The 26,003-nt window shown below is 41.8% G+C and overlaps 1 protein-coding gene across 1 annotated transcript in view; it reads right to left on the minus strand.

The window, feature by feature from the left end:
- Window positions 1-26,003, minus strand: part of LOC144818625 (PDZ and LIM domain protein 5-like) — a 178,323-nt gene that overhangs the window by 142,691 nt on the left and 9,629 nt on the right. The window contains exon 3 of the mRNA XM_078676226.1: window positions 19,253-19,434. Coding sequence (XP_078532352.1) covers window positions 19,253-19,434 — 182 coding nt within the window. The remainder of the gene's footprint in view (window positions 1-19,252; window positions 19,435-26,003) is intronic.

Consider the following 26,003-nt stretch of genomic DNA (forward strand, 5'->3'; position numbering starts at 1 on the left):
GTCGCGTGGGCAGCCGTGCGCTTTACAAATACAACACATTTCCATTTGAGACACTTGTTCTTTGTGTGATACTTGGATTTTTCCCAATCCCCAAGAGTTCACTGCTTACTAGCGTCACAGGGGCTCTTACAGCACTGGAAGCTTGCTGTCTCCTTTGAATCCCTCAGCTGCAGGAGTCTGACTTCATGCAGCAGAATCTACTGAGGCAAATGTGGGGCCACTGCAAAAGCCTCATTGCGCATGCACTGAATGGTAGAGCAGTGTGCATACCCACTTTGAAAATGCAGAATGTGCCATTCATCCCTGGCTACCCGACGCCAGCAGAGGTCAAAGAAGAAATTATGCCCATGCTGCTGGGTGGCTTCTGAAGACCAGACCATCACAGTAATCACTAAGTTCAGCCAGATAGGTGGAGGGCAAACTATGGTGTTGGACTTGGCCATTTTGGAGGACCATCCAAGGAACGCTTTGCCTTCCTCCTGTATTTTTTCTGACCTGTTGTTGGGGGTGTTATGACTCTGGTCACTTTACCACTGCTGATCAGTACAAAAGTGCATGTGCTCGCTCTTGTAAACTTGGTAAGATTGGTCTACACCTATTTAATTTACCTGTAAGTCCCTTATGCAGTGGTATCCCATATACCCAGGGTCTGTAAATTAAATGCTACTGGTGGGCTTGCAGCACTGCTTGCGCCACCCACCGCACTAGCCTTTCAAATCTGTCTCAGGCCTCTGCCACTCCAGGGCCTGCGCACGCAGTTTACTGCAGCCATGAAGTGGCATATAAAGTGGTTGCTACATCTGCGACTCCTCTTTTACTACATATAAGCTACCCCTAATGTAGGCCCTAGCTAGCCCTATGGGCACGGTGCTGTGTAGGTAAAAGGTAGGACATGTGCCTTAATTGTGTGGCATGTCTTGGCAGGGACAAACAGCCTATTTGGTTTCTCACTGCTGTGAGTCTGCCCTCTCAAAGGGATGCATTGGGGATTCCCTGATATGTGCTTCAGTGGTAATTCCTGACATGAGAGAGGTAACGTGACAGTATTTGGTATGTTTGGAATAGTAGAGATAAATCCTACTTATTGGTGAAAGCGGATTTATTATTACTATTTTAGAAATGTCACATTTAGAAGTAGGCATTTCTGTGTGCTTATGTGTCTTTGTGCCCTGCCTTGATGTGTATTGACTGTCTGGTTCTGACTGACATGTGAGAGGCGATGTGCATTCACTGCAGCCAGTCCCGGGGAGGGGGAGTTTGAGGTGTGTCCTGCCTTTCCTCTGTGACTCAGCGCTAGGCTGGGTAGACCATGGCTGAATCTGGAGTAGCAGGAGAAGTTGTCCCTTGCACCGGTATAGACCTGGCCTGCATTTGGTGTGGTGGGAAGCATTGCACCTGCACCTGAATAGGGCTGTACCTGCCTTCCACAATGCAGGCTCCACCCCCTGAGGTGTGTCTGGGACATGGGCTAAAAATGTGAATGGGGTGTTGTGCCATCAATAATGTTTGATGTGCCCCCCAGAACAAAGATGCTAGTACTGTAAGTACAGGGGCTGTGAGCACATGAACAAAAGAAGCCACCGCGTGGACTGCACCTGGCCAGAAGACTGCCAGGAGGAACCACCATTGAACTGGACTGCTGGGAGGGCTGCCCTACTGCCTGTTGGGCTTTGGGAAGTACTATCAGTTTGCCTAAAGAATCCTTGTGCTGGCCTACCTGTGTGCCCCCAGTGACCTCCCAGGGCTTGGTGGCCTGCCCTGTGGGTGGGAGGAAGTGACGCAGGTGAGCGCTTTGTTTTTTCTGGGATCTACTTGGGAGCGCTTTTATTGAGAAAGTGCACCCCCAGCAGCGCGTGGTGAGCGCTTCTGTTCTTTATTGGAAATGCGCAGTGGTGCCCACTGAGCGTTTGAGGCCCGTGGTGATCGTTGTGGGGCCAGGGTTGGGGCTCCCTCGGCCTGAGAAGAGAAGGGAGCGCGGGTTGCCCCCTTGCAGTACTGCACAATGAAATTCCCCCTTCAGCGTGGCCCCTTCTTGTTGAAAGGGAGGCCATGCCCTACAGAGGCGAAGGGAGAAGGGGCCCACCCATTTCCTTGAAGCGGGAGGCTACAGCAGCATTGCCAGGAAGCCAGCACGGCCACTGGGAGTCCCTGACGTCACTACCAGCAAGCCAGCGGGCCGCGCATAGCAGCAAGGTCGCAACCCCCGAGACAGCAGGGAAAACTTTTCAACATTGGGGAAAGCTCTTGAGGTTCCCAGGCTCAGCCACTTCCAGGGTGGTAGCGGAAAGCAGTCCAGAGTAAAGCAGTGGGAGGCTGCGGATGGAGTTGGGCCCGCACAGCTCCCTTTGGCCGGCACGGCAACTGCCCCGTGTGGTAGTGGGGCAGCTGGCCTGAGCAAGTTGGGTGAGTTTTATCAGGTGTGGGGGTCCGGAAAGGTTGCCCCACCGAGGGAGTGTTGTTCTCCCTTCCCCCTGCTATGGAAGCTTCCTGAAACTACCAGAGTCACGGTCGTAGGTGGGTAGTGTCCTTGAAGCCTACATGTCAGGGAGCAATGACTACGGGACCCTATTTGGGAGATATCCAGAGGTCTCTGTGACCTTCATAAATGCCCTGGCTGCCACAACTGATGTAATAGAAGTGCAAGGGCGCTGTGTTCAGGGCTGTTTATGGTAAAACATATTGTGCGATGGATATGTTGTGGGTAATTCTGATGTGTTCTGCATTACCCAACTGCTTGATGCCTATGCCCTGATGTTGTGAGGCATGTTGGTTCTCTTCGCATTCCCAGGACTTGCATAGCATGCCCAGAAGCCATGATTTATGTACGACCTAACCTGCATTTTAGGCCCTGATATGTTCTAAAGTATGTCGTTTTGCCTTGCACTGCTCAGGATAATGAGTATTATTTCAGAGTGTGCCTTATATGTACAATGAGGAGATGGTGGTATGTACAATATCAGTAATGGTATTCCCATGATGGATGCTCTCTACAGGTATTTACTGCCGTGCAGTACTGATGATGTTATGACAATTGCCCATTGGCAAGGTGATTTGTGTAATCCCTGTGACGTAATGATAAGTGCCTAGTAGCACAGTAATATATGTGATTGTGATCTAATGCGTTTTTATGGATAATACAAAGCATATTTTTATATAACCTTGTGTGGAGCCTCTTTTGTGGTGTGCCTTCTGTGTCACTGCTGTGCGAGTGTGTTGCACAAAAGCTTTACACATTGCCTCTGGCATATGCCTGACTGCTCTGACAAGCTACCAAGTGGGTGAGCAGGGGTTATCTTGGGTGTGCAACTCCCTTACCCTGACTAGAGTGGTGGGTTCTTCCTGGCTTAGGCACATACCATAGCTAACCAGAAACCCATTCTTTAACATAAGGGATGTAGTAAAAGAACATAGACTCACTGAAGACAGATTACTGGAACTTGGAAAACTAATGATTTGAGTGTTGGTTGTTCCATTTTATGCTAAAACAAATGGACAGGTAACCTTAAGACAAATGTTTTGTGTCTCTAATGCACCATTAAAACTAGAAGTAGAACTAGTTATGCTTCTGAGATCCCTGAAAAACATCCAGAAACTCAGAAAACTACATGTTGCTGCCCAGTGTGAGATACTGAGATAGAAAGAACTAAAGTAACTGTTAAACGTACTGTAATAGAAATGGACGAGCCAACAAATTAACAGAGAGAGCCAAGCCCATGGTCTGCATTGGCACTAAGAGCCCAGGCACAAGATGAGCAGTGGGAACATTGGACATGGAAACCATGCAACAGATATTATACAAAAAAAGGATAAAGTGTTTACTAAAAGAGACACTTTTAAACATGAACTTAGAAACATTCATGCCCACCCCACTCCGACAACAATTACACATTGGCAAGTTAGTTGTCATGCGCATCCTTTATGTGGGCTATATTCTTATTTTACACGGAGCAACGATATAGCCTATTACGTCAAACATAAGAGATTTCTGTACAGCACACATCATTAATTTCAAGGTTTTCTAATATGCAGTAATGAAACAAATGAAAGGCACAGTAAAATAAAAAATTGCCTAGGATCACACAATTGTATCAAGTGTCCAAGGCTGGACTAATACCAAGTTTTCTGGCCAGTGTAATACCGGTTTTGTATGTGAGGATATTTTAGCTTACACTGCTGATGCCCATCTTGTATCTGTGCTGCGTGAGAGGGAAACATTCAATGCTACCAAATGCTCCACATTGTGTGTGTTTACACACAGGCGTTGACTGCTGCTGCAGATGCTGTCCATGTTCTGTGTATGCAAGGGAACCTTACATTATTTCTGACCAGATAGGTATGTGTTCTATGGATGAAGGAATCCTATACACCTGCCTGACAATGTACATGTTCCGTGTATGGAAACCTTACAATGCTTGGGAGTCAAATTCACATACATACACCCAGTGCTGGCCCTTACACTTGCACCATATCTAAAATCCTGCTTGCACGTTGTATCTAAGGGAGGTATTAAATGGTGCTGCACAGTGCCAGTGCCACACTTGTTCATTGTCTTCCAAGATAGCTTGCAGTGGCCCTTTAATACAACACTTGTTCCGTGCCTTTGAAGGAAGCTCGCACTGGCTGGCTCTGCGGTACTGATTTTGTTCCATGTCTTTGAAGCAAGCTTGCACTGGCTCGGAGTATCACACTTGTTCCAGATCTTTTAAGGAAATTTGCACTGACCCTCTAGTGCCAAACCTGTTCCATCTTGTTTAAGGCAGATTGTGATGCTCTTGACCAGTGCAGGATGTCTTATGCATGTGAGACAAGGACACTTTGTACTCCTGCTCCTTGTGTGCTATCAATTTCAGTGTGTTTTGGGTCTGACCAAAATGCTAGTTTAGCTAACTCACCAGCCTCATATTTTTGTAAAAATAATATATAATCTTGCCAACACAAAATGGGCTGTGGGTAAGTCCACTTTAGTTGTTCATCAGAATTTCATGATCACATTAGTTCAGCTCTTCGGAACAGCATACCCACAATTGGGCAGCAGGTCATCCCTCTTCAGCGACTAGTTTTGCCACCAATGCTTGGCTCTGCTTAGTAGACAACCGCTGGTCTTTAGGATGTCAGGCAGGCTGAGAAACAGTAGTTTGCCTCCTTACTCTGTTACTCTGAATCCAGAGGAACCCACCCTCTGGACATATTTTCCTAATGTTCACCCCAGCAGCTCATGAAAATTGCAGACTAGTGCTAACTGAGCAATGAGAGTACAGGCAGCTGCGCTGCCATTGCTACTGGACCACAACGTTTTTGTGCGGAGCACCAGGGGTCACTGCTGCAAGCTTCAAAACCCGGGCATCAACTTAAACTGTATTCTGCATACTCTGCACACACTGTTTTACTGTTGCAAGATGGCAGACCAGTGTGAAGCTTTACTCATATTTTGTTATTGAAGCATATGTCATCCACATATAGTTGGCATTTTCTTTTTTATATAGTTTTACATATGCTTCAACTACAACAAAAAACAGCCAGCTTTCTTTTTAGAAGGCAAGTGGGATTTTTTTTTTATGCCAAAACTCTTCTCCACAAAAGTTCACTTAGATCAGACTCAAATAGTCGACAGTGCTGCTCCAAGTGAGTCTAATTGGTGGTTATAAAACCTCAGTGGACATTCAGGCTTCAGTTCAGCTCACCATAACAGCTTTGAATTGTACTAGTGGCCGATACACATAATACTCAACCTGTGCCTCCTATGTCACCATCTATCCAAACTCTGCTCCTAGTAAACAGTGTACTTGTGTGAGTTTAGAATAGCCGCCACGTTTAGTGAGTGCATTATGAGGGGTGGGCCTGTGAGAATGAAGGATTAACATTGTCTTTTGTAAGTGCAGACTAAGTGGTCTCCAGCTTGAACATGGTTGTGCCGATGTGAGTTCAGCGTGAGAGAGACGTGCCTATGTGAGAGTATCAGTGACCATGTGCTGTGCCTTCTTGCTGTGTCTTTGCGTGCATGCACTTTACAAGGGCCAGACCTATTGGCTTTGTTAATGCATTTTGGGCATATGGTTTTGACATGCAGTAATACCGTGCAGAGAGTGTGACCAAAAAATGTGTGTGTATGAGAATGGTAGGTAGTTTTGATATGGCAGATGCAGACTGTCGAAGGAGGTTGAGGAGTGTTGGGGGATCTGAGAGGCTGAAATGTCACCCTAGTGAGGAGGCCCAGTTACTTTTCTTGCACAAGGGCAAATGGAAACCAAACTACGCCACTGGGTTGCATAGACTTAAATCCACCTTATGCCTCTGGCAGACACTCCCTGCTCCTTTAACTAACTCTTGCAGGCTCCTGCTGTCTCCCATTGTGACGTTTTTTCCCAGTATTTCTCATCTGTTTTTTGTGCTCTTACTTTTGGTAAATATCTGATGCAGACAATTAAGTGCTGGTTCCCAAAAATAAGTGCCATTTGCAGCCACCGGCTCAAATTAATCAATGCATACTCAGGTGCAAATAGGAAGGTCAGAAGGTGTTTTACATCCCGAGGGATTGCATACCCTGGTATGGCAATTATGCGTTACACAGCGGGGCAATGTGGACACATTCATCGCATTTGGGATTTGCTTTGCGGAGAGAGATTTGGAGAGTAAGTGTGCTTTACACAGTAAATGATATTGAAATATGTGCGCCGAAAGTGCCACGCATTCTGGGGAACAGTGACAATTACTGTGGCAATCATGGTTTACATACAGGCAGTGAAATGCGCAAAGTAGGATATGTTTTCATACACAGGGAGACATGTAAAATCTGTCTAGGTAGTGGGTTACACACCTCGAGAAACAGAAAAAAATGTGGCATTGTTATTTTGGTGTGATGGGGTAAAGTCGAACCTGTTGTATCATGATGTGTTTTACATCCTAGGTCCAATGTGTGGACTGGCATCACAATATATTAGTATCTGTAAGAAAATGAATGATTCTACCTTTGAAATCCAAGATAAGTTTGAAGGGGGTAATACGTAACCTGCATCTGACTTAATACCTTGAATGGCAGGCCTGGCACCCTAAGTAGCCGCCAGCACAATCAGGAGGATCTGGCACATTAAGGCTTTGCTGTGAATTGCAAAGCCTTTGGCCCTGTACTCGAAGTAATCTGCCTCTGTTTTGTTTTCATGTTCATTTGTTCTGTCGGATCGTCTTTGAGTCCCCTCCCCCCCGCCCCCCTTACCTCCCTTGAACTTTGCCAGTCCATCATGGTTTAAAATGCAATCCTTTAGATCAGTCTAAAAGCTCACCAGTAATTGGCTGCTTAAACAAATCAACATCTTCATGCACATATTATACACCAGATTTCACAAACTATACCTTAAGGCCCGAAACATAATTTAGCCTGCCTCCTATAGACTCATTTACTGCAAATTCTCAAACACTTGTGTTGCAACACAGAATAATCACTGGAACAGTCAGAAGGTATTTTCTGGACCACCTCTTAGATGCTGCTACTCATACTTTTCTGAACAACTCTGTCACTGGTGATGTGGTGTGTGACGTGAGAAGCGATGCATGTGATGACATTTTTAGTTAAATATCGGGTCATAATCAGTGTACAGAAGATGCTAAAAAAGTGTACAGAAGATGCTAAAATGCAACAATATTTTATCAACCGATTTTGTATCTATGTAGTTTTATGTTTAAATTCCCATCGGCTACAGTTTTCACAAGGGACTTCGATATGTAAAACATAGTATTGTCCTGCTGCTGGGCAAACCGTCTTACACTGCAGTGATTCGAAGATTTTGCTAAGTTTCTTTATTTACTTGCTTGGGTTGATAAAAATAATCACAAATGATCTCAAACTTCCAAACTCATACAGTATACAACCAAATACAAATGTAAAAGGTTTATACACCAACGCATTCTACGTAGGCCTTAAAAATGTCCATTAAAACATGATTTTCATGAATGCATAGTTTAAACAGCTACCAGAAAAAAAACAGTTTAAAATATGTCACGGCATCCATACATACACCTCTTATCTACATGTGGAGTGCAAAATAGTCACATACAGACACCTGTATCAATCACATGCTTTACCAAATTTAATAAGTGTATAGCTCAATTAATTGTCTATAAGTTTCAAGGCAGTGACATCCTGGCAGCCATAAATCTGAGAAAATTGCATGAGAGTTGTGGGCGCGCCCCACTTAGACACTGAATCAAAGCAACCCTACAAGATCGTATTTGTAAAGGGTTAAAGCGCTTGCGTAAAAAGTGTCTAAGGGTGTTGGTCAAGTTTGGGCAAACACACAAAATATGACTTGTCAAATCTAGTTTGTACCCCACATAGCCAACACGCTATGCTCCTAGTGTGGTATCATGTCTTTAGTGGGACGGTCACCAATCCTTAACATCATGAACTTTAACTTAATGCAATATGAATACAAGGTTTTCAGTTTTGATGGATGATGTGGCCAGCCATAAGACTTTATAACCATTTAGTAAGCACTATATACATGCAAACCTTTTTCCTTCTTCTATCCCTCCACTATCCTTCTCAAAAGGCAGCTTTTTTGGTGGAATAACAATTCTATGACAAAAATAATTAAGATTCACTTACCTAGATAGCGTTGAACTACTATCATTGAGTTGGTATTATTCACCATGGATTGAATTGTTCTCTGTTATTAATTACTTATGCACTAATGTTTCTAGTTCTATGTATCCATTTATTTTTTGTTTAACCTTCTGTATGATGTTTTATGTAGATTTATTGACATTTTCTGTGTTTTTTCTATGTATGAAATTGTAAGATATGTACAGTGTTTTTTTCTGCTACTAATATTTGAAATAATGTTTGAAAAAATAATGAAATAATCGGCAAAAAATAAAAATTGCTGGGTTCAGACTTAATAAATTTCGTCTGATCCCCTCAAAAAAGTTTTTTCTTTGAACAACTGTGGTACAAGCAATTTATGTGTTGTTTTCAGTAGAAGGCCTAGCTTGTACCACGTATCATAGGCCTATCTCCTTAGCATCAGATTGTCTGGGATAGTAAGCGCTATATAAATGCATTTGCGATATAATTACAATCTATGCGTGAGCTTTCGTGATAAATAGTTGTTTGGCCTGTAAGTGTGAGGAAAATCTCACTGATGTATTCATTGCTTGTTTAAAATAAGGACCTGTGGCGGCAGAGGCCCAAAGTGAAGTAAGCCCTTCGAAGATTTTGTTAGGAATATATGGTCCATAACTGAAGAACTTTTTTGGGAGCCACACTGATGAACCATGCCCACAACTGGCTAGGAAGCAGGCAGGAGTGGTAAAATAGAGACTGCTTTGTGGAAATGAAGGTAAAAGGTGGAGTACCTAAAGGACAATTTCTAGTTCTGGTATATTTGCTTTCATAACCCTCACCACAGAGTTGGCATTAAGAGGTGTAAGCCTCTCTGTCATATAATCAGATTTTATATCTGAAGGTAGATCAAAAAATTGCAAAGGCTTTTTAAAACCTGAGGTCAAGGAGGCGTCAGCTCCTTGTCATCAAAGCCCCGTACAGAGGCAGTTAGGGGGCAGAAACTGATTAGGAAGAACAGTACAAGAGGGGAGAAAAGTTTCCAAAAGTCAACAAATGGTATAGAATGTCTTGACGCTTTGACATCTATTGTCCTCAAAAACAATGTAAACTAGTGGGAAGAGAAAGGCTGGGGAACCTCTGGAGAATATAATAGACTATCAGGAAAATGCAGTCTTCGATACAAGTCTGGTCTTTGTTACTGATGCTTCATCTGGAGAATAGAGCTCAGGTCTACAAGCCACACTGACACAAGAATAAGGAAAGATGGAGGCATGGGATGACAAAACGATCACTGGTGAAAACCACACCTCACAAGAGCAGACCAAAGGAACCACACATGCGCAGTGGAGTGGGGTGAACTTTGAACAGAAGATGTAAATAAGGTACATTTTTGGAGGAACGGTTCCAGGTGGGTAAGGCATGGAGATTGGAGTCTAGCGTTTGAAACAAATAAAAAAAGTCTATTGATTGAATTCGAGGATGAAGAGAAAAAATGCAATCAAATCAAGGTTTTGAAACAAGAAAATACTAGTGAACGAGAAAAGTTGAACACCTTGTGGGGAATGACTCTATAGAGAGAAATCACCAACAAAGCTTTTCTTCGTACCCAATGTGTGTAATTGTGAGTACAAGTGGTGCTTTGATTTCAACGTTGTGTTGGCTAAAAGTTTATCTTTGTTAATATATAATATTCAAGCCTTTAGTAGGTGTTCGAATGTATCACTTGGCATGCTTTATCTACTCAAGGAAGAATCATCTACATTCCTTTTTATCAACAAGTGTTTCAAAGTTCATAAACTGGTGCACCTACTGTGTGAAATGCTTAAAAATCTGATACCTCCGGGCCATGCACGCTCTATTTGATGTTCTAATAAACAAACAAACAAACAAACAGACTAACCTGACATATGTTTTCGTTATTAGTAACTTTATCTGGATATTGTGTGACGTTTAACAAAATGTGCAAATACAACAAACTTTTAGCTGTTTTAAACGAAAAACTTGTTAGATGTATTAAACGTCGCCTCAAACAAAAGATAAATATTTCCGCGAAATTGTAAAATTCTAAAAGCTTTCTAGTGGTAGCAAAACATATTTTTTAAAGTTCTCCGCTTTATAAATGAGAATTTGCGTCACTTTCTGCATCTCTTCAGCCGGAAAAAAAACTGTCCTGTTGTAATGAGTGTCCCGGTAAGATCCAACAGTAGTCCCATCTAATTCTCAAACCGGTCTGCTTTTGCCACCGTGTGGCAGTTTGAGGCAATGCAGCCTTAAACATTCAATATGATATTACAATAAATAGCTTGGTGCTTCTTACTGAACAGCCTAGCCTACCTGTCGCTTCTTTTGTCAAATATGAATCGCTAGTTGCTCCAAAAAGATAGGAGACCTTATCAGGAACAGCATAACGTACAACCTTTCGTTGTTGTATATTAGCGGGTTCAATAAAAAAAATTCCTTGTGAAAAGCGCATAAGGTACTAAATGAGTAAGTAACGATATTTTCACCTGTGGTGTGGTTATAAGCGCGTATGCTACATTCAAACGAAATTCTGCCTTCAGTATTTGTGTACCACAGAATGTGGTGAATTATTTTCATGAATAACATGCTGTCCTTTCCTCTTCAGTGTTTACGTGAGCCACTAATACACTTTTACAATGCTTTGCTACATAATTTTGTTTTAAATTTAAGTGTTAAGGATTAAAACTACCTAATATTATATATTCAATTGAATACTGATAGAGTAGAAGAATGTAGCTTAATTAAATGGCATATTTTACAGTAGACATTAAAACACAAAAATGCTTTCTATAGTGAAACATAGGAAAATGGGCCTTTTCTTAAATGTGCAAAATTAACACATAGCATGATTTTTGTAGTAAGCAATTATTTCTATTGTAATTACACTACAAGGCTAGAATAGGCCTCTTCCGTTTTATATCTTTTTTTAGACTTTTCTTCTTTAATAAATAAAGGCTTTTAATAAATGCTGAACTAAGCAATATTATTTGATAAATTCACACCTGACTTGCGGTGTTTTTTCTTTCGCTAAGCTACATGTTCTCATCGAAATGTCGTACATTTTCTAGCTGCCACATATTTACAATGATGAATGCTGAATAGTGTATTAAAACAATAATGCTTATATGAAGAATTAAATCTCATGACTTAATCACTTAGGTTACAACTGAAATGTTTCTGCCTTTGGAACAGTTCATTGTTACGCAGTGGAATACTAAATAGCTAATAGTTTAGATTGCAGTGTTCTTGTGGAAATTTAGAGTGAAGCTAACGCATATGAACATTTAGCAACTAAGTTGACACTTTGCTGACTTTGTCCCGTAGCACTTTTTACCTCATTTGCTGCGACCTACTGCTGATGGTGAGTTCTGTTGCACGCTACTTCGTGGGTGTCTATTTACTTTTCTTAGCTTAACTTGGCACAGTTGTTACTGTTTGCTGATGCTGATTCGAGACAAGAGACTTGGACGAGTTTTGGAACTACTTTTCATTAGGAGTTCAGCTTCAATATGATTATATTTCAATGCTCCCTTATTCCTTGCTCTTGTCCAAAAGGACACTTTATTGGCTCTGGTAGGTTAGATTTCACTTAGAGTAGAGTAAGAATTACATTCATTTATGGAACACGCTGTCATTTTCTTGATTCACTCTAATCTTGATTTTCTAGATATTTCTGTAAACAGATTTATTTGTGTTACTAATTTGAATAGAGAGACCAAATTAATATACTAAAATGTAATTAATAGATAAAGGGTTTTGACTGATCCAGAGCTCTTATTATTGACTGAATTAAATGACTAAATTGATGATGTTTATTGAAACGAGTTCCATTGATGCTCCATTCTAAAACAGTGGCAAAGATCCATTGCAGAAAAGAAGAATTCGGTGTGGAGCTGGAAACTCCTATTGTAAGTCATGAGTTGAACTGATTAAATTAAACAAAACGTTTCTGTGCCAGCAATACCAATAAAAGAACAAAACACGCAAATCAAATCATATATTACTACATCTACAAACATCATATAAGAACTAGTGTACTGACATCAGTTGATCCTCACCAAGGCTGTTTATAATATGGTTTCCACTGCACAGAGAGCATAGGCAGGGACGCTGGAATTAATGCGCAGGAGAGGACCAACTTATGCGATAGGTTTGAGTAAATTATGCGATAGCAAAACAAACAGGCATAATGCAGCACATTTTTGACAGAATTATTTCATTATTTTGTCATCTTTTCACATGCACTCTCCTCGGCAAAGGTTTCAACTCACTAGTTCCACATTAGCACTAAAACACAGCACTAACCTATTTGAAAGTGACCAGTTAATATTGACAAAGGCTTTCCAATGTGTGGCACAAAGGGTTGCTGCCTTTTTATTAACATTTGATCTGTTTGAGGTACAGAAATTTTGTTTTGTTAAAATCTGCAGATTATGCAGCAGAAAATGGATTATGTGAAAAATAGAGCTAATCCATAATTACACAGAAAACGCAGCAGCCACAGAACCACATAATTTAGGCAGGCCTGAGCGTAGCGACGGATACACTAAGATGTCATTCACAAAAAGCAGCACCAAATGCGCACCAACCTTTTACAAATAAAACCAATGTTGTCAACCAACCTATGTACTAATAGACTGGTTTACAAAATCATCATTCAGAGTGGGTCACAATTCGACCTACCTCATCAATACTCGAAAGGTATGTTGGAAATTGCAACTTGATCCCATGCCTGGGTAGTGGTCTGCAGGGCACTATGTCTGTGATTGTAGTTACATTTTTCTTTTTAAATGCAGCCCATTTTTCTAAAAGGAAATGAGCCTGTATTTAGGAAAACAATTCCTGGGCCACCGCTCACTCATTCACAAATTCGTAAGGGTCGAAAACCTATCCATTGTTTGAGAATGAAATTGCTGTGATAATGAATCTGCATCTCCACGCCCAAGAAGCAAACCATCAACATTTCAAAAAGGGTGCCATGAATGGAATAGAATGACCAAGCTAAATTCCAATTCTGAAGCTCTGAGGGGGGACAGAGTGGGAGTTTTTCGGGCCCAGCCAACCTCCACAGATGAGGACAATAAATCATGGAAGCTCGTGTGCTTCAGTGGTGACATCTTTGGGAGTTCATCTCTTGTTCAGACTAAACAATACAGAGGGGTTATAATATCTACCCAAGGTGCCAGTGATCCCAAAGTGGAATGGGAACCATTATTGTTGCCTTGGGCTCTGTCGTTACAAAAGGGGGTGGTGATGGACGGAGTATCTAAACCAATCAAACACTCACACCCAGTCAACAGATCTGGGTTTAATCTATCACCGTTCTTTAGCCCACTCTGCCACCCCAGTTCAGACATGGCCATATGCAAATCAGTCTGACCCTGTGCCTCATGGGAACAGTCGAGCTCCAACTGCCTAGCAATGTCTTACCAGGACCGGAAACAAATTTCCTAGGACCGGTTTCTGGCATTTCAGCCGTCTTCAGCCAGGCCTGCTTGAATCCAGTGGCAAAGTGAGCAAGGGACTCACGTCTGAGCATACCCTGCCAACTTATGGCGAACAAAGTGGTACAGAGGTAAAAAGCTCATTCAAGGGACTGCAAAGAGTGAGGGAAAACTCTGGGATCTTCCCTGATTTGCCATGTCTAACTCGCACCAGATGAAAAATCTTCAAGTTAAATATTACAAAAAGGAGTTTGCCCATCAAAGTTTCTTTGAATTTCAGCAAAGGTGATAGTGTTCTGTGAGGGTGTCTATTCATCAGAAAGTGGCAAAAAAATCTGGCATCTGTGAAGTCCAAAGACACTTCCAGGCCACGAGTATTCACTTGCAAACTGGATCTGCTCAGTTGCTTTTGCCTATTAAAATTCTGAGTTTCTGTAGGTTGTGACAATTCATTAGTGTGATTGTTTTCCCTTGTTAATTTTTATAAAGGAGGGGGTGTAAACCTTTATATTTTTTTATGTGCCTGATTATATGTAATGTTTCATGAACACTGTGTAGTGCCCTATTGTTTGTTCTACTAATACAAATATTTTTACATTAAAGCGCACTGCTGAGATTTGAACTTCCCACAAAGTTCAAGCATTTTGGGTGTACACAACATTTCTTGCCCTTCCCCCTGGTTACACACATGTTCCAACACCGAACTTTAAACACAGGACCCATAAAAATGGACCACATTTGCTGATTTTTAAAGACAAACGTTAGATCTAGAGGCATACATGTTTTAAAATCCTGGCCATTTGAATTAGCATTAGCTATTTCTGCAAATAAATATTTACATAAACTGTTGTTAATCAGAACATGTGTCGCTCAGACATCCTTTTACCACCTTAAAACCAAATTGCAGCCAGGCTTTATTTCAAGCTCTAGTTTTCTCCTATTGCTTTGACTGCCAGGTAGGATCTAATGGGTTCAAGGTCAAATTTAAAATCAAATGTATTGCTGAGGTGTTTAAAACACGCTGCAAGTTATACACTTAGTATATAACAAACAATGCTTTAACGCCACCATCTCAAAAGTAAGGCGTGCTGGCTATATATAGGTTCTAAATTAACTCATCAATACTAATCTAATTATACCTTTGTGTATCTTTTCAATAACCCTTCTCCCAAACCATAGCTCATTTTTATAGAATATGTAAAACATTTCATGACAGTGACTACTACCCCCTCATGTGATACAATAGGGAGATTGACAGCTGGTGGCGGAGATGTCTGTATACCTCACTCTTATGTGCACTGGTCTGCAGTGATCATATCTATGAAAGAGGAAACACTGAGAATTCCTACAGGTCTCCCAGGAGAATATGACTCTTTACAACACATACTAATACCACGCATTCCAGTACAACTCAAGTATTACTACGCGTTGCAATTGCAACTACATTCCATTACATTGCATACTTTTACCACGTATATGCTTTTACCACGCATACCATTACAATGCAAAGGCATGCATGGTGAAGCTATACTCATGGTAAAAATATGCAATGTAAGTGACACTACCGTGCCCTGCCCTAAACCCTAATTTACGACCCTCCCTGACCCCCTGCACTCTCCCTACATTAAGGCTACCCAGTACGATCCCCTGACACTCGCTACACTTAAACACTACCCTGCACAACCCGACACTACCCTAAACTCTAAAACACTACCCAGCACTAAAACACACACCACAGCACTACCCTAAAACCTAAAAGACTACTCCCACCCCAGGCCCAACCACCCTTACCTCGCTCTCCTCGTGGTTCTTCTCCCTGGTTCCTGCTTCGCTACATATCAGCTGAGGGGCGGTGCACGATGCATGTCATTGTGAGGAAACGGAAGAGCCTAAGTTTCCTCACAACAAGGTGAATCGCCATTACATCGCATGTGTTGTAAAAGCTCATGTGATGTCATAATATGCGTAGTAATGGCTACGCGGTGTTACATCGCATGCGTTGTACCGCTTGTGATGCAATGGTAAGTGGTGTAAAAGCAGCGTTGTAATGGCTGTTTACCCGCCCAGGAATCACAGATCCTAAAGCAGTTGTCCCAGACTACATAAATCTCCACCACCCATTGATGCAATGACCGGGAACATCCAAGGTATGAATACAGAGGCAAGACCTTATCTTAGACATTAGGTACTTGATATGGGGTACACATGCTCCAGGCAAGCTTGCCACTGGGTAATATATTACCAAATATTATCCAATTATTGCTGTCTTGATGCAGTCAGCACTGCATACAATATGACAGAGCTTATGACTGGATGCCTTCTTTGTCCGAGTTCCTTGCTTTTGATGGGCTGTCTTTCCTCCCTATTCTTCTGTTTGTCCTGCCACTGGAGCATTCCTTATTCACGCAGACTTTTGATTGGATGAGCTGTATCTTTCCACTGCAAATGTCATGGAACAATTTCTTTCCTACTGAAATTTATAATCAGCCCTTTATGTGACAGCCTGTCCTGCTGCTTTGTCCCTCTTTTTATCCGATCATCCCCTGGTGCTCTTTCTTTCTTTCTCCGGGGCCCATTCCCACCCCCTTTGTGTTCTCACCCGCCAGTCAGATTGTGTTGACATCAACCGCCAACACCAAGCATGCTTCAGCACAGTCTCAGGCTCCCACACTCTTCTTCCATCTCTCTCCCCTCCTGTGGCTTTCTTTCTTCTTCCCCACCACCCTATTCTCATTGCTTCCGCTCTTGGTTTTTCCAATGCCGGCAACTGTTAAAACTGTACTGGCACTGGCAAAGTCAAGAGTGGTGGCTGGCCATGTCCGAATTTCAAAGTATAAAAAGTTTTAATTTGTATATTTTCAACAGCAATGCCATGTTGCATGTAGTTGTGATGCGGCAGCCATCTTGAAAGTACAGAAAATGTTAAGGCTTATAAACATATCTTAAGATGGGTATAAGGGCAGATGTGGTGCTCCATAACTAAAACACAATTACCTCACCTAAACATTAGGCTGCTGTGCTAGATCAAAAATGGGCCAGCTCTATCTCTCTCTGTATGTTGCCTCATTTCTCTTCAATATCTTTTAATGCCAACGTATTACTTTCTCCAGAGGTCTTTTCTTCTGTGAATTCTAGTCACTCGCCACCACTCTTTTATTGTGCAAATCCGATCAATTTAAGGTCACCTGAATAAATACGATTAAAGGCAGGTATTTAATGAAACGATCTACAATGAAATAGCTAGAAAATCAGAGTTCGGTTTATCATCTTATCGGATGTTCTTTTTCCATTTCCTAGCACCTCTACATAAATAATTGGGTCTTATGATGCAATTAACACAGCACGAGACCTACCAATATATGGAGTTGCAACTCTCAACATTCCCTGATTTTGCTAAGATTTTTCACCTTTAGTTATTATTCGATTTTCAGTAGTTACCACCCAAAATCTCAAACTCTGGGTGGGTGTTAAATTTGCAAAGGAAATACAAGACTTGGGTCCCATAGGAGAATTTACCTCATTGAATGGAGGCAGGCGAAAACATTAAGTAGCGCATAGCATATTTTGAAGGTCAGCACTGGTTCTAAACTGTTAGCTGGTCCCTTGAGGTCAAGCTTACTCTCTACTTGATTGGCTCAGTGTAAGTCGCCCATAGTTTTGGAGTTAATCCCAGATAGCTGCTGTGAGTACCATGCATCATAACATGACTATAGGAATAATATGTTAAAAATGTTATTCGAAATACAGAACAAGAATCCCAGAAGCAAATCATTGTATCTAATCAGATAGGAATCTAAGCAATCTTTCACGGCACTGAAGATCCTCTCTCAAGCAAATTAAACATGCAAAACAAGACACGATCATCATGGTACATGGACGGTGGGGATGCGGTGGAGGGGTAAGGATGGGGAACTTTTTTGTATTAATAATTGTAATAGGCTTCAAAATTTGACGACGGATGGACTTCACGAGGAATGATTTTGAACTATGCAGGTCTGTTCAGGAGGAGCATTGTAACTACAGTCTGGCACCGAAGAAAATGGATGATAACAAAAATCATTGTGTTATTGAGAATTGAACATAAAGAACCATAACAAGTGGGTCAACATCATGACAAACTAAAATATATGTATACTTATACCTATATATAGGTCACCTTCACGGTGCTTCTAAAGCACTTCTGGTGGTGGTGGTGGGCATACAGCAGTTAAGAAGCCACAGGTCACAGCATTGAACCATTAAGGAAGGAAGGAGGTGAGACTCCCATCTAAATGGGGAGGGACCAAAAGGAATGTGGAAGCAGGAAAAGCCAATACAAGCACAAGGGTTGAAAGTAGACCTAGGGGAAACTTAAATTAGGTCTGCTTAGTGTGAGTAATTAAAGGAATTTCATGTTACACTTGTTACACAATATTCCTGAAACAAAGCCATTAAGTTGCTGTGCGTAATTACGAACTAAAGGTACAAAATAATTCACCACGCATGCATAGGAACAAGAGGTTGTTTGCGGGGCTTTTTTTTGTGTGCACTTTTTCAAAGTGCAAAATATGTCAGATGGGGAAAAAAATGCAAGGATGCATTTCGCAATATAATAATTTCCGTGAATTTCACACAGTGGACAATTGAAAATTCAGTGCAATCCAGGCTGGATTACCTAAAATTTCTACACCTCTTCAGCAGGCAAATTCCTAGAGAAGGGTTATTATTGGTGGTAGGGTGTGTGCAAATCCAATGATATGTAATATTACTGGAAGGGACACCATGGGGAGGTGAGGGGGATGCAGTACAATCTAGTATGGAAAAATGAAGACTTCTTTACCTCTCCCCAGGCCAGTAGAGGTAACCACTAAAAGCAGGATCTGGTTACTGCTAAAACCCCAATTTTAGAGCTTAAAGAAACATTTTAGAGCAGGACCAAGAGGCCAAGAGACCATTGAAAAGACATTCAATGACAATACTGCACTGGGTTATGGAGAATTAACTCATAAAGAATAATTATTGCATAGAATGAGTATTAACTCATAAAGAGTAATTATTGTACAGAATGTTGTGGATGTTTACATGCATGTACACACTGTTGAGAACCAGATAAGATACTACTGTGGAATCAACAGAACTCCTAGCTAACAAGATTACAAATTGTTTATATACAAAATATTTGTTTCCATTCTTCTTTCTCGAAAACCATCCCTATCATAGTGTTAGAAAAACTGAAATATGCAGGTTTTACCTGTTTGGCTGATGGGTTGCCAACCAGTGGATTTGACAGCGCCTGTGGGCCCGCTTGGCTTAGCAGGTGTCGCTGATGCGATGTGGACAACAGCTGGTTTACTGCCGCCGTCGGGTCCTTTTGGCACACTTTTAGTGGAAGCAGCAGCATAAGATACAGACTGTGGAGGCTCTGGGTAGTCACTGTTTAGAAACAAGGAGTAACAGGCCTGTTAAAAACAAACCAAGATCTGCAGTGATTCCTGTAGTATTCATTGCCCTTTGTTTTCCTTATAATGCCATCCCCTACTGTTGTAAGATTGATTCAGAAGACGGTTACCTAGTGGCAGACAGTCAATTACAATTCCAAGTAGTTGAAAATCTACATTCCACTTAAAAACAGCAAGCACACACAACACAACATCCATCTGACACAAACAAAGCTTCCTACAGGCTCCCATCAGGGAAGTGGGAAGTGCAGATTGACATTGCTCCAGCAAGGGTATGAGTAATTAGTCAGACGATCAGGAGGTAGTGAGTGTTTGACTGGAAAAGGAGTGTGTCTTCTGCCACCATTGGTTTTACTTTCTGTGACGCCATTGTGGTGTGAGTCGCTAGAGAAAGCACTGGGGTAAAACGCACAGGTACAGCCAGCCAGCACCACACCACGAGTTACTACCCATGCCTGTTTCTTGTCTTCTGTTCTTTGTGGCAGTTTGTGATTCAGGACAGTTGAGCAAAAAATGGTTCAAGAAGAAATATGAAGACGACCACCACACAAGCTCCACTGTTTGGATTGCTTTGTCCGACCAACAGCACTCCAGGATGAGAATATATTGCTTTTTCGTTCCTACTCTCACTCAGCACTGCGGTGTCCTATGCAAGTCTTTCCTCCTTGATGGTTGCGCATTATGGAGAACACAGATCAACATCAATCTTACAGATGGTTAGGATTGGGAGGTCCCAGTACTCTTTAGTTTGATTTTAAAATCATTTTTATTTTAAAAAATGGACACGGGGATAAACTCCACTATTGCAAATACATCTGCTTCTAAGCCATTAAAAAAACCAACAAAAAAACCCACAAATATCCAGTCAGGAATTCCACACAACAAAATAGATTTTAGGGTGTAAATTACACCTGTATTGGTTTGAACAGCATATACACCCAAATCTCATAAGGCAGCATGAGGGTACATGATCAGGGAAGGTGATGGAAGATCTGAGCCCTTCCTCAAAAGAGACAATGAAGCACCCAGCTCCAAGTTTGCTTGCACATTTTTCACTGGAGATGGTAAAACATAAGGGAAGAAACGAATAGTGTTAAAATGGTCATCCAGTTTGGAATCTCCCACAACCCGCATTTCAGAATGTTCATTTGTTTGATAAAGTCTGCTTATGTTTTGAGACCTATTGTAGAATCAGTCACTGGATGGCCCATTTAACCCCTTCGCTGCGGGGGTTAATCCCCTGCCGTGCTGGGGGGGAGGGGGCGCGCGCACAGCGCCCGCATGCTCATGACGAGCTTAGCTCGTCATGAGGCACGGCGCTCCTGTGCTCATGACGAACTCAGCTCGTCACAGGTGCATTACCTGCCGTGGAACACTCAGCACAGCAGGCATGCGACCGTTCCACGGCTCATGACGTGCTGAGCTCGTCATGAGCACCGGAGCGCCGTGGCTCATGAAGAGTTCAGCTCGTCATGAGCCTCGAAGAGGTTAAAGAATCCAACTTTTAAGCTCAGTTCACGTATCCAATGGGCCTTTTTATAGATTTTTTTTTTATTACACGGATAGTGACAGTAGTGTCCTCAAAGGATATACTGTACCCTCTCTGGAATCGGCATAGCAGAAACCATGTCTTGTCTCTAGGATGAAACAAACAGCCCAAGAGGGATGGAAAGGATCACATATTTAAATGGTCTATTCTTTTACATAGTGTCTCTTGTGGAGTGGTTGATCTGCTGCAGTACAGCCCCAGGTCTCTGCAAGACCTAAACTGTGGTTTCCAACATGTGTGCAATCTTAGCTTACTCAAGGGCTGAAATAGCTAAGCACCCCAAAGATTAATGTGCTAAAAACCACAGCACTCTTCAATTTTGATAAATGCGTTTATGGTCATCCAGGTTAAACACCAAGACTAAACAGAGAAAAAATACTAACCTTTCCATAACACACTCTGAAAGACAATGTGCCTTAACTCGATTAGTAGACAATTTTACACTTCATTGTGTTCAATGGATAGATTCTCAAAAATCCTTAGCTGTGGAGTAACTAGTGTCTTGACTTCACCACTTGAAAACATATGTCGGTAGTGAGCTGTGTTTACAGCGTTAATAGAAATATCGGGAATTACATGATAATTAGTCGCATGCTTTGACATAATTTTCTTTGTGCCAAAAGTGAGGCCTGCAAGCAGAGCTGTGCCACTTTTTTGGGTTGGTGAGGAGTGTTTTTGCAGAGCCAGCTCCCGTAACGAGGTGTTTCGTTGACAAATTGAAGATTTTAGTTGGCAGGCCCCAACCAAAATGCTTTCAGTACGTTCCGACATTGCTGCCAACTGTCCAGCTGGGGATTTGGGAGGTGATAATTGTAGATGAACTCATTGTGGCAATCAGTCAGAGTGATTTCTCTGACCCAGGTGAGACAAGAAGAGGCAGAATGCAATTTGAAAAAGCCAACACAGGTCCATAAGAGCAAAGTAAACACTCCGGCCTTCGTAATTAAGCGACTAACACAAACCAACTGCAACATCTGTTCTCGAAATATTTCTGACGAACAGATATCCTCTGTTCCCTTTTGGCATACCTAGTCCTTTCGGGCTGCAGCATTTGAGAATAAGCGGAGGAAGTCTTCAAACAAAGTTCCTTTCAGTGTAACTCAGTACATGTGTATACAGTACCACAGTCACGATCTTGGCGTCCTACTGGTGTCGGCTAATTGTTCAAGGCCATTTAAGCAACTGAAAAGAAGGTGGGAATCCTTACTTTGTTTGTAAGAATAAGGGTACCCCTGACACAATCTCCTAAATCAGGGTGTGTAAATCAGTTGTAAAAAAAACTAATTTCGGAAAGTAGAATATAGTTTTATGAACCTAAACAGCATACACAATATAATATAAATACACCCTGTCAATTTCAAAGTAGAAAAACTTTTTTTTTAATTTCTATTTTGTAATATTGATTTAGATCATTCATTTTATTTTAAATAAACAGTTTAAAAAGAACAAGCTGCAAGAATGATGCTCTCTACAGACATTCTCGACTGTAGAGAGCATCATTCTCCCAGCTTGTTCTTTTTAAACTGTTTTTTAAAAATAAAATTAATGATCCAAATCAATAATACAAAATATAAATAAAAAAATATGTATTTCTACTTTGAAATTGACAGGCTGTATTTATATTAAATTGTGTAAGCTGTTAGGTTCATAAAACTATATTCTACTTTCCTAAATTTGTTCTGGGAATCCTTACTTTGTACAGCAAACAGCAACATAAAATGCAGTTTTAAATTGCTAATAAGAACCCTTCAAGATTATGAAAGATGGTATGTAATATTATTAAGCGATCTGGGAATGTAAAAATTGTCCCCTCTTCAGAACTTTATTGGCTTATCTGTTCCACTTGGTGCTGAGAACCACATGTGCCAATATTATCAATGCAGCACCTAGCACGTGCATGATGCTCTGGCCAAACAATTTTAATCCACGGGCTACAAACATCGTCTTCCAACCCAATCAGCCAAACAAATGTGCGTAAATGTGTTCTACTGCTCCGATCTTCGTAATAGGAGGCATTTCATAGCACAACATGTTTTTGTGGCTGCCCCTTCATCAGGCGTATAGGTTCACTAGAATCAGTTATACAATTCAAATTCTAGCCTTGTAGGACATAAATACATGCCAAATGGTGGACCCTGCACAACATTTTTCAAACCGTAACCTTTGGTGTCCAAGTTCAAGGCCACCACAGTGCTTCTGATCACCTCTCACACCATGGTCATGATTTTAGGTACCCGATGGGGAATGAAATATTTATTGCACTCAATAAACCTGATTTCAGGGGGTATTTCTCATTCTGGTAAATATTCCACTTTATGAGTTATGCCCTTCAAAATGGAGAACAACCTGCAGACTTTGGTGCTTTCCACACTAATATTCATATGTCTTAATAGCGGCAGTTTTGACCTGACAATGGGTATCTGCAGAAAATGTTGAGGTACAGACTTTACTGCATCTGGTATATACTGGGTGCAATAAACCCTGCACAACTCACAACTCCATCCACTGGGGTTTGCACAGAGGTGGGAATTTTCCAGCCCAGTTGTAACCAGAGCCCATCTGCGTACCCAAACGTGTCTCAAGGGAATTCAAGATTCCTTAACTTCACGCAGTGGAAAACCCAAATCTCCCTGTAGGAACCGGGTGCCCAAAACTTGTATTAACCAAGCATTGACTCTACAACAATTTACAGTAAGTTCAACATTTCAGGAGGGAAGTAGCTTCAGCTCACTCGTACTACTTCTTGCCCGCACGGCCCCCTATGTCACATTCCAAATGCAAACAATAGCACTGCCTTCCACTATACCCTTTGCAAAGGAACATGATATATGAAAGGGCTTTACTAAATAACAGGTCAGAAAGCAAATCCTGCTAAACCAAATTCCCAATACAAAATGCAACACCACATCTGAACCCTCGTTACTAAACACAATAACGCAACTAACCATCCCACACATCTTACTCGTCATCACCAAGGCATACCATGCCACCATTTAACACCACATCAATTACAAGTCCAAATGCCACCATATCATGCCACACATGAACCACCACATCGAACACAACATCTCCAAAATACACCACCCTTCAGACAGCATACCTAAAAGTGCAACCCTAAACCCCACTACATACTGCAGCATGCATAAGCAAACAAAATGATAGGAGGACTGGTAGTCAAATTTTGAACACATACATGATTTCAACTGTATCTCAAAGGTAAAAAAAAAAGTGAGATCGTAAAGTATTCTGTCGATTCTGATTCAGCTAGAATACATTAAAAGTCCGCTACGACATCTGACAAAGAACAATAAAGGTAAGATTTAAGTGTGACCAAGAAAACGCACTAACAACGCCTATCCAGGATCCTGCCTTGGACATTACTAACACTGCCGCCCCAACCCAATGTACAGTTTTTTCAAAATGCAGAGAAATCAATGACAAGCATTACTAACAATAATGTGTTGACGCAATGCATATATAATATATGGAAAAGTAATTTCACTCGATGGTTGCATCTGTAGCACTGCAGTAACCCGTGTATTTTCCCCTTAGCTTATATATACATCTGTTAGTATCAAAAATGTAGCCTTGTGTTTCAAGTCACAACTCAGACATAATAAAAAATGATAGAAGTTTTTTTTCTGAATTTTAACACTAATTAGGTTGAACCCTAACTAATATCTGGGGGTATGGGAGAGACTCAGGGGCCCCTCCACATTTTGCAGTGGATCCCCATCCTTTTACGTTATGCCACTGGTTCCAACTATTAAATACACAAGTCATCTTTAAGGGGAAAGCTCTTCTCCCTTGGTTGGAGGCTCTGCTCTGTCAGGGCTGTATCAAGTCCGACATTTGATAGTTGTCCTTGAACTGAATGCACGATTAAGATGGATTGTTTTCGAAAAAGACAGTTTGCGGCGCCCCAGTGATAAAAACTTGCATAACACTAATAGTTGACACATAGGAGCACGACAGTAACTATAACAAAGTCTTTCTTATCAGTACAGAAATTAGCATCGTCTTGCTTCGAGCTCTGCACAGCATGATGTATCTATAATTTACATTCCTAGCGTTGTCTGTGCAATTCTTGTCGTGTCTGAAACGTTGCTGCTGACATGGGTAACGCTATGACTTGACACAGCATGACCTCAAACAAATGGCTGCTGTGATCTTCAGTAAGAACCCTGTGTGAACAGACTTCCTGCTGCTTGATGGAAAGGCCACTCCTGCGCTGCAAATGCTCTACACCAACAAACAACCATCAGCAGCGTGCGAGCGCATACATAAAAAAACAAGCATTGGCAATGCCAATAGGTCTGGCTCAAAAATCCCTTCAGTTAGTGTGCATTCAACAAATCATCACATATGAAGTCTGCTACTCATCCTAGCACCCGTGCATCAGTTTACTGACACAATTACTTTATTCTCATTCACCTACATAACATCCACAATACAACATTTTTTAAAAATCAGTAAGCATTTGCAAGGTAATTACGAGTATAAGTAAAAAATTTTTTTTTGAAAAACCCACCCCCCCAAAAAAAAAACACGTCACTGCCTAAAAGCAGTGCCCATCATGCATTAGTATAGCACATAGTATTTTCTGTTTGTTTTTAGGTCCCGCCTGTCGATGCGCATGCGCATCGAGCAAGCGAGACTATAGGGGCTCATCCACTCTTTATCCAACTTGCAAGGAATCGTGGCGATTCCTTGCAGTGCCCGTGACTTTTAAGCTCAATGCGCATGCGCATTGAGCTTAAAAGCGCGTGCACATGCCCCCAGCCGCCTGCCTTGCCTACTCTCCCGCCCCCTCACTTCTTGATTGCACGGCCGCTAGGCCGTGCCTCCCCTACTCTCCTCCTCCTACTCTGTCTGTTCCCGCACTCCTCCCACACCCCCGCTCCGCCCCCTCCCCTGCCTGCCATGTCGCGTCGCATTTCTCCTCCCCCCTCCCCCCAGCCGCCTGCCTTGCCTACTCTCCCGCTCGCCGTCTG

This window comes from Lissotriton helveticus, chromosome 2_1 (genome assembly GCF_964261635.1).
Source record: "Lissotriton helveticus chromosome 2_1, aLisHel1.1, whole genome shotgun sequence".
NCBI lineage: Eukaryota > Metazoa > Chordata > Amphibia > Caudata > Salamandridae > Lissotriton > Lissotriton helveticus.